The sequence below is a fragment of the Myotis brandtii genome, unplaced genomic scaffold (assembly GCF_000412655.1).
Source record: "Myotis brandtii unplaced genomic scaffold, ASM41265v1 scaffold847, whole genome shotgun sequence".
Lineage (NCBI taxonomy): Eukaryota > Metazoa > Chordata > Mammalia > Chiroptera > Vespertilionidae > Myotis > Myotis brandtii.
Genome location: NW_005371441.1, coordinates 1,317,662 through 1,326,426, shown reverse-complemented (window position 1 = coordinate 1,326,426; position 8,765 = coordinate 1,317,662). Strand labels below are relative to the sequence as shown.

General features: G+C 48.9%; 1 protein-coding gene across 1 annotated transcript in view; it reads right to left on the bottom strand.

The window, feature by feature from the left end:
- Window positions 1-1,837: 1,837 nt before the first annotated feature.
- Window positions 1,838-8,765, bottom strand: part of LOC102258994 (NKG2D ligand 1) — an 8,256-nt gene continuing 1,328 nt past the window's right edge. The window contains exons 2-5 of the mRNA XM_014532136.1: window positions 4,808-5,062; window positions 4,306-4,578; window positions 3,535-3,703; window positions 1,838-2,321 (exon numbers count right to left, since the gene is read on the bottom strand). Coding sequence (XP_014387622.1) covers window positions 2,129-2,321; window positions 3,535-3,703; window positions 4,306-4,578; window positions 4,808-4,922 — 750 coding nt within the window. The 5' untranslated portion in view covers window positions 4,923-5,062 and the 3' untranslated portion in view covers window positions 1,838-2,128. The remainder of the gene's footprint in view (window positions 2,322-3,534; window positions 3,704-4,305; window positions 4,579-4,807; window positions 5,063-8,765) is intronic.

The window sequence follows — 8,765 nt, the reverse complement described above, 5'->3', positions numbered from 1 at the left end:
CCCCACCCCGCCCGACGCCTCAAAACTTCTCCCAAAGGTGACTTTCTCTGACGTAACTCTGTCTAGTCCTTCCAAAGCAGACGCTCTTCCAGGCACCTCCCTGGGGAGTGTGATCAGAGGCCGATTCCTGCCCCTGTGCCTTGCGCGTCCACCCGCCCCTGACCCCTGTCTCTCCCCGGGATGAAGCGGTCCGCGTTAGGGTCCAGGTCTGTCCCCCCATGTGTGTGTGTGTGTGTGTGTGTGTGTGTGTTGCTCAGATCGGGAAATCACAGGACTAATGCAACTACTGGGCTGAGAATGGTGATTCATGGGCCGCCACCACCGCCTTCTCTCTCTTCTCTTCTCTTCTCTTCTCTTCTCTTCTCTTCTCTTCTCTTCTCTTCTCTTCTCTTCTCTCTCTCTCTCTCTCCTGCTCTTGAGATTCCTGCGGGTTGACAGTTCTGTGAAGGAGGAGTCTGAGGATCCATCTGCCAATTCTCCTCGTTTATACTACTCCCCACGCACCCCAACTCCAGATCCGTGTGGCAGTTGCACAGCCGCTATCACCGCGAGTTCTGAAGATCCATGGGGTCTTTGCCTTACGCATTAGTTTTGTCTTCACAAAAAAAGGACACTAGACAGGATAGTGCTGTCCTTAAAAATACAAGATCATAAAAAAAATACAAGAGCACGGTGGAAGTAGACTGATATGGACAATAATCAATAATAATGTGCCTCATGATATAAAGATCCAAAAGGAAATGAAATGAAAATCACGGGCATCTCATGCCTAGAGGGAAACACCAGAATCAAATGTTCCCAGTGACTGAAGACAGCCCCTCATCCATGGAGGCGAAGCACATACAATAAAATAGCTGGATTATTTTTAAAAATTTATTTTCCTTGGACTCCTCACAACCTTTCTCCTACATCTTTGAACAATTTGATGGGATCTAATTTATTTGCAGCTCTTTATATATCCTGGATGCTGACTCTTTGTTATGAGGGGATTAAACAGCTTTGAGAAGTAGAGATGTTTCCACCATAACTGGTTAGTCTCAGTGGATAGAGCATCAGCCTGTAGACTGAAGGGTCCTGGGTTCAATTCTGGCCAAGGGCATGTACCTTGGTTGTGGGCTCAATCCCCAGTGGGAGGCAGCTGGTCCATTTTTCCTTCTCATCAATGTGTCTAACTATCTCCCTTCCTCTCTGTAAAAATCAATAAAATACATTTTTTTAAAAAATAGAGAAGTTTCAGCCACTGAAGGAGGTGAGTCTGCGGGGGCAGAATCACAGGGAAGTCACTGCAGGGGTGCAGTGTGCTGCTAATATCAGAAAAATCCTCATTCCTTAGGATCCATATGATTTTTTTATTCCATGATATCAGTAAAGTGGTAAATTCTGTTTCCATAGTAATTTATCAGAATCCCTGGTTTCATTTACTGCATGACGTGGACAAACAATAATCACCTAAAATACTGTGTGTTATAAAACAAAATACCCTAGGAATTGTATTTTTATAGTATTACTTTTTAGAGAGATATAAATTTAAGTAGCATTACATAGTTTAAAACTTTCTAAAAGTAACCATCATAAATATCATTTTTCCCTTTAAAAGATGGTGAGGCCCTGGCTGCTTTGACACAGTGTTCAGAGCATCAGCCCAAAGGTTGGTCAAGGGCACATACCTCCCTTTACAGGTTCACCGGCCCCAGTAGGGCTACATGCAGGAGGCAATCAACTCATGTGTCTCTCTCATATCCATGTTTCTCTCTCTCTAGAAACCCCTTCATACCTCCCTTCCTCTCTCTCTAGAAATCAACAGAAAAAATATCCTCGGGTGAGGCTTGTTAAATTAATTAATCAAATAATAAATAAAATAAAAATAAAAGATGGTGAGGTTTGACCAGGACAGAGAAGGAAACCCTGAGGCCTTGCAGTCTCACAGGGCATCTTGTTCATTTGCTACAACAAGATCCTGAGGTAGAGATCTACCTCATCTTCCACAACCAAAGGAGAGACTGGAAATGTTCTCTCTGGTTAGATTTCTTCTTCAAGCAGCTGGAGAACTAAATGCAAGAATTATAACAATTGGCACCAAGAGAAAATGGAGCCAAATGTTGAAAAACGTGCAGAGGTGCCAAACATCTCATGGACTAAAGGACATGAGCATTGCATCTGCTGTATCCTCACGACCTTCTGCAAGTCTCTGCATTTGCTGGAAGGACTGCAGCTCCTGGAGGTCAACAGGTGAACAGCTGGAGGTGGAAGGACAGCCAACCAGCGGAGACACGTTTTGAATTAGACCACACTCCCAGCAGCATTTGAGCATCTTCTGCCAACTGAAAAGAAACAGGTGTTTGTTCCACAGGCTGAGAAAATCCTGGGTCAGTTCCCCTGGGGCTACCTACCCCAAACCCTTCCATCTCAGAGCCCCACCCTCATGAGAGTCATATATTCCCCATCAGTTCTCACCACCACCCTGGGGCCTTCAGCTTGTACCCATATCCTACCACCTTTACCACAAAGCAAGTCAGATCTAAAGACAGGTGGGGCTCAGGACTCAAGGAGCAAATGAACTGGTATGCTCCCTCTACTGAAGTTTTGAGTCCAAAAAAGCCCAGAGGAGCCTTGTCCAAAGAGAGAGGCCTGCATCCTGGTTCCTCTACCACTGGGGACAGTTGGGGTTGTGGCAAAGATCCTTCTTTGCCCTGCTCTCCTCATCCTGGTTAAAGGCTCACCACTCTGAGAGTGAGTGTCCCTGCCCTGCCCCATGGATTCCTGCTCCAGTCACCTGTCAGCATCCAAGTCCACCAGCAGCTCAGCCACACCTATCCCTGGAGTCACCTCTGCTCAAGGCAGGGGGCCCTCAGTGGCACAGGATTTGAACTGTAGAGGACACTGGCTGCCAGGAGATTGAATCAGGGCTCAGCCACGATTCCCAGGGAGTTCCAGAAAAAAATGGCTTCCATCTAACTTGTCCTGCACAGTCCGTACTGTTTGCCGTCTCTCTTACCTGATGTCTCCAAGTCACTTTCTGGGAAGGCAGATGTGAACTCCACCATCTTGAATTGGTTCTGCAAGACCTCTCTTCCTGGTATCAGACCCAGGGCCCTCTCCTCTTAGCCCCCTGTGTACTCCCCTTCCCCTGGACATATCACATGGAGCCACCATGCTGCTCTCACCGGAATGGGAGTACCTTCCCTGTCCTGTGTGCCTGCTGTTCCCACACCACACACACTGGCCCCAAATAAACTCTCCCAAAAAGAGAATCTGAGTGAGGACTGAAATCACTAATCCCCTTTACCATCTACGGCTGTTAAGCCTTGGTATGGGACCCTCCTTTTCCCACTGCTTTGACAGAAGATACCAGAACTCAGGGCTGAGCTCGTCCAAGTTATTGCTATCAAGCCATATTACATGTTAGCTCCCTAGTCTAATTTTCACAAAGAGAAAGTTTAGTGAGGGGGCAGGGAAAGGCTGGGAATTCACCTTTCCCTGTCCTCATTCCAGGCCATCTGCCCTTCATTTCCCACTCAATTCTGCCCTCTTTACCTTTTTCTGTAACGGTACCCGATGATGCAAACGATAATCAGGACGGTGACAATTACAGATACGATGACAATGATGGCCCAGGTCTCCAACCGGTCTGTGGTCTTGGTTGGTGAAGCTGTGGCTATGGTAGGTGTGGTTGTGGCTGCAGCGGGAACTGTGATTGGTGCAGCTGCAATGAAAACACAAGAGTGACAGCCTATGCAGTACTCAATTCTGAGGAGACACCTCCTCAGCTCCTGATGTCCCAGGTAATCCTATGTTGCAAACAGTTTCTACCCCTTTCAGTGAGGCAGCCACTGTGACAGATCCTGGGGTTGGAACAAAGAATGGAGATGGGCCCTGTCTCAAAGGGACTCATAGAGCTAATGGGGGAAGAAAGGGTTACAATCTACCCAGTCACTCCTGCTGTGACAGAAGAGGAAGGAGATGCAGATCTCCTCTAGAGGTGATTAGAGGTGGTACTGAAGGATTTCCAGAAATAGACCAGGTGAGATGAAGAAGAACAGTGATGCTACGAAGAGGAAACAGTACAAGGAAAAGGTCTGGAACAGAATGATGCCCTCATATTTGGGGTCAGCAAGAAATCTACGGTGAGTGGTCCAAGGTTATGGGCAGCAGAAAGAGACGGGAGGAAGGGAGAAACAAAAGGAGATCGCAGAACAAACTTATGACCGTTATTCTCCAAAAAACCCCACTGTGGATGCACCACTTTCTCAAACCCACACAACACACAGACACAGTGTCCATGTAATTTCCTCTCTGCACAGTTACCTTTTGTGTCCAGAACTTCACCCTGGGTTCCTGAAACTTGTTGAATCCAGTTCACACAGTCTCCAAGTGAGATCGTAACAAGGAGCTTTCTGTCACCATCCAGTGCCTTTCTTAATGGGCCGCTTTGGGGATGCTCCCATATCCAGCTTTCCGTCATGGCGTCAAAGAGGAGAAATTTCTGTCCATCCAATCGAAACTCCCAGAATGCACTCTTGTGTCCACTGGATTCCTGCTTACACATCATGATGACCTGTAGGGAGAGAGGACCTGTCCCTACACCCCATGGGAAAGAGGTCAGCTTCGAGTCTTCACAGGTCCTTTGTCCCTACCTGGTGTCCAGCCCTCTGCTCCCCTCCTATCTCCTGATCCTGCTCTGTCCTCTGTATCCTACACTAGTTGCTGGGACTCTTGGGTGGGATGAACTTCCCATATTTACATAAATACAATTGTTCCCTAACCCTACAACTCTGTTCTGCCTCTACCCAAGGTTTTCTAAACTTACCGATAGCTGTACTCATCCCTGGTTTAATGTCAAGCAGGATCTTTTTGAATTCTTCCACGATATATTTCAGAGTGTCTGTCTGTTCATTCCAGGCCTGTCTTTCATTCACCTTCATCTCCTGAATACTGATGAGTTCGAACTTCTCGCTACCACAGGTATCATTAAGAAATGTGTTTCCATTAAACTGGCCTTGAATTTTACACCATGGCTGTCCTTTAGGAGTGAGGTTGAATTCATAGCAAAGAGAAGGAGCATCTGTGAGAGAAAAATGCAGGTGAAGGTTGGTGTTGGAAGAAAAGTGCCCATAAGCACTTCTTCGCCATCTCTGTCTAAGGAGGAAAGGTCTAGCTGCCAGAGGTTTGTCAGAAACTACGCAGTGCCCTGCGGAGACACACAGAGCATGTAAGAGCTGCTCCTGAGGAAGCTGTGTGACAGTGCGGTGGGGAAATGTGGAATGACCTCACAGTTGGAGAAGGGACAGTTTACAAATGTGGGTCATGCCTTAGCACAGCTCTAGGAGATGGCGCTAACCTGCTGCTAGATCTTTTGCAAACTTGGGAGAAGGCATGGCTACAATGCGTGGAACAGAAAAGCCAGAACTTCTGAGGCACATAGGGGAGGAAGGCATCAGATGGCTCACAGAAGTGAATGTCAGGGGAAGATAATATGAAAAGGCAGAAAATTGTCCAATCAACCATGCTCCCTGGGAAAGCCTAAAGCTAAACTCTTGTTTATCAAGCTGATGAGGAAAGCATGGATGAGAAGAACACCAGAATTCAAAAAAGCTCACTGATGACTTTAGCTGAAGGTCAGGAATCTGGTAGGGTCCGTGTTCCCCAAAATGGATTCCAGTAGTAATGGAGATGGACAATGTCAACATAATAACTTATAGGTACAGGTGCGCTATGTCAAGACAAAGGAGATGATTAGGAAGCTCAGAAATCGAGCCAGAGCCTCAACCGCAGAGAGCTATGAATGTGGCTTATGGAACATGGTGATCCTACCTAGACGCAAAAGGATAAACAGCCAGCCTGGATACTTACTGCTGGATTTAAATAATTACAACAAAGACAGAACACAAGGATGGACAATCAGAAGGCTAAAAGCAACCTCCAAACAAAAGGTGAATCCTTTGTCCAGGTCCCAGAACTGAGCCACTTCTCAGAGCCAGAGCTCATCACTAGAAGGAGGGGCCAGGCTGCAATGAGAAGGGACCTCTCAACACCGCAGCAAGTGCACAAGGCCTTCAGGCCTTCCCCAAAGACCACAAGCCCTTGGCTCGGGGAAGTGTACTCTGGAAGCAGAAACTGTTCACACACTCGTATTTGATCGTGTGTATGAGTTGACACCATCCACGGGGATCTCAAGTGATGTGTGAGGCCAGGTAATAAACAGACTCCTGTCCCAGGTCCTGCTCACAGAGGTGTTATTGGTCCCTGGAGCCACATTGTGGTCATGTTCACATTCCCCAGATTTGTAACAGGAATAGAAAATCTTCGGAGTTATTGAATTACTTATGTGCTCAGGGTTACCATTGTAGGGAAATTTAAGTATAATATTCTCAAACTCTCTTTCCTTTTCTCTAAGTAGAATGTTAAAACAGTATTTTCTGCCAGCCAGTGTGGCTCAGGGGTTGAGTGTTGACGTATAGACCAGGAGATCACAGCTTGGTTCCTGGACTGGGCACATGCCCAGGGTGCGGTCTCAATCCCCAGTGGGGCAGCCAATCAATGATTCTCTCTCATTGATGCTCCTATGTCTCTCTCCCTCTGCTTTCCTCTTTGACATCAAAAATATATATTTAAAAACAAACAAACAAAACAGTATTTTATCCTGGATGAAGTGACAGAGATGAATGCTAACTTTAAACCTTAAAGGGTGAAGGGCATGAACTACATCCTGTAGCCATTTGGGAACAGTCTGGTTTGGAGACTTTCTGTAAATGGCTCGCTACTAACTAGTATAGATTGTGCAGACCACAGGTCTCTTTGCAACTACTTAACTCTCTGCTGTAGCATGAAAGAAGCCAGACAATACATGAATGAATGAGCGTGGCTGGACCTGCCACTAGGGCCCTATGAGTCACAGCATCTGGGACACTAGAGGTGTCAGTGCTGGGAAAAGTTGGTCTGTACTTCAAGGCATCCTAATTGGAGAAGTCATATCACAGACCCACAGGGTCAAAGAGAGGCCATGCCACTTGCAGCAGGGAAATCCACACCATTAAAGAGGGCCTGGTGGAGATGAGGCCTCTGGCAAAGGGGTATCACCAGTGCCCAGCATGAGGGTCACTTGGTAAGGAAGGCCAACTGCTCATGAGGTAGAAGTGATTTTCCTGGTACTGAAATGAACAGGGTCACAGGGAACAAATGAGATGCAGAAACAGGTGGCTCCAATCTTGATACCAAAATGTACCAGCACCACTCTCAGCTCACACCTATGGCTTCATGCAGTGTCTCTCATGGGCCTCTTCCACCACGGAATCCCTCCACAGAAAGGAGGGGAGCTGTGGCCCTCACCTGTGGGATCCACATCCTCTCATTCACTCCACCCAAAGCCACAGGCAGGACAGGGCAGGGTTCTGGCTCTTCAACACACTGCAGAGGCACCTGGGAGATGATTTCCTAGGGCCTTCGTTGGCAAACTGTGGCTCGTGGGCCACATGAGGCTCTTTGGCCCCTTGAGTGTGGCTCTTCCTAAGCCTTAGGAGTACCGTAATTAAGTTAATAACAATGTACCCACTTATATAGTTCAAGGTTTAAAAATTTGGCTCTCAAAAGAAATTTCAATTGTTGTTCTGTTGATATTTGGCTCTGTTGACTAACAGACCACTGTCCTATGGGACGTGCACCCATATCTGGGGTGAGGACACTAGGACAATGGCCACAGCTGATCCCTCATTAGTTTGCATGTTGTCCTTGGCTGCTCTTGTACCCCCAAACATGGAGGTGCCTAGTGCTTACACAGAAGGCATACACGAAGAGGTCTGTAAAGAAAAACACCCACTGTCTGCCCTTTAGAGAAAAAAACCTACAGATCTGCCCTAATGTATCACCTTTCTAGGCTGCTGCCTCCGCAGTAGGTGATAAATATGGGTTTGGAACCAAAGGGTAGAGGGAGCGGGTGCCCCTTCCTCACCAGCACCCCAGGGTCATACTTTGGAAAAATGCGCTGCTGTCCCTCCTGCTCCGGGTGCAGAAGCTATGGCTGGTGTGTCCTCAGGCAACAGGGATAAAGCGCCACTTGGCGGAGGAAGTGATCAGGCTCACATCACAGATAAAAAGGTATTGGAAGCACTGGTTTTGGGGACCCCAGAGAATTGGGCAATAAACCTGGGTGAGCTGGGGAGGAGAGCAGGGGCTCCCGAGGGAACAGGAGTGGGGGCTGGTGCAGTGGGGTGATGCGGGGCTGGGTGAACGTGCTGTGGGAAGGGGGGTTCCTGTCTGTGGGTCCGACTCTGAGAAGCGTCCGGGTCCCGGACAGGGGTCACAGTTCCCCAGAAGCAGGACCGGGGAGGGCGGGAGAGCGGCCTGGGGACCGCAGCGTCCCTACCTCTTTCGCTCCCGGCCAGCGGCCCCGCATCACCTTCTCTCCTGCCCCCTCTTCCTGTCCCTTCTGCCCGGGAGGCACGGGCGGGAGAGCGGACTGGGAACCGCAGCGCCCTTTCCATCTTTGCTCCCGGCCAGCGGCCCCGCATCACTTTCTCTCCTGCCGCCTCTTCCTGTCCCTTCTGCCCGGGAGGCAACCAGCTGCCCGGACGCCGAGGTGGGACTGAGACCGAGGAGGGGACGGAGGAGGAAGGTTCTGGACCGGCCATGGGCTCTGCCCGCGAGTTTAAAGCCTCTGCTGCCTCCCTCCCCCCTCCCCGCGCCCGCCGCTGAGACCCCATAGGAACTCACCTCCGCGCTCCCAGGCGCAGGGCGTCCCCCGCGCACAGTCCGGCAGCACCGCGAGCAGC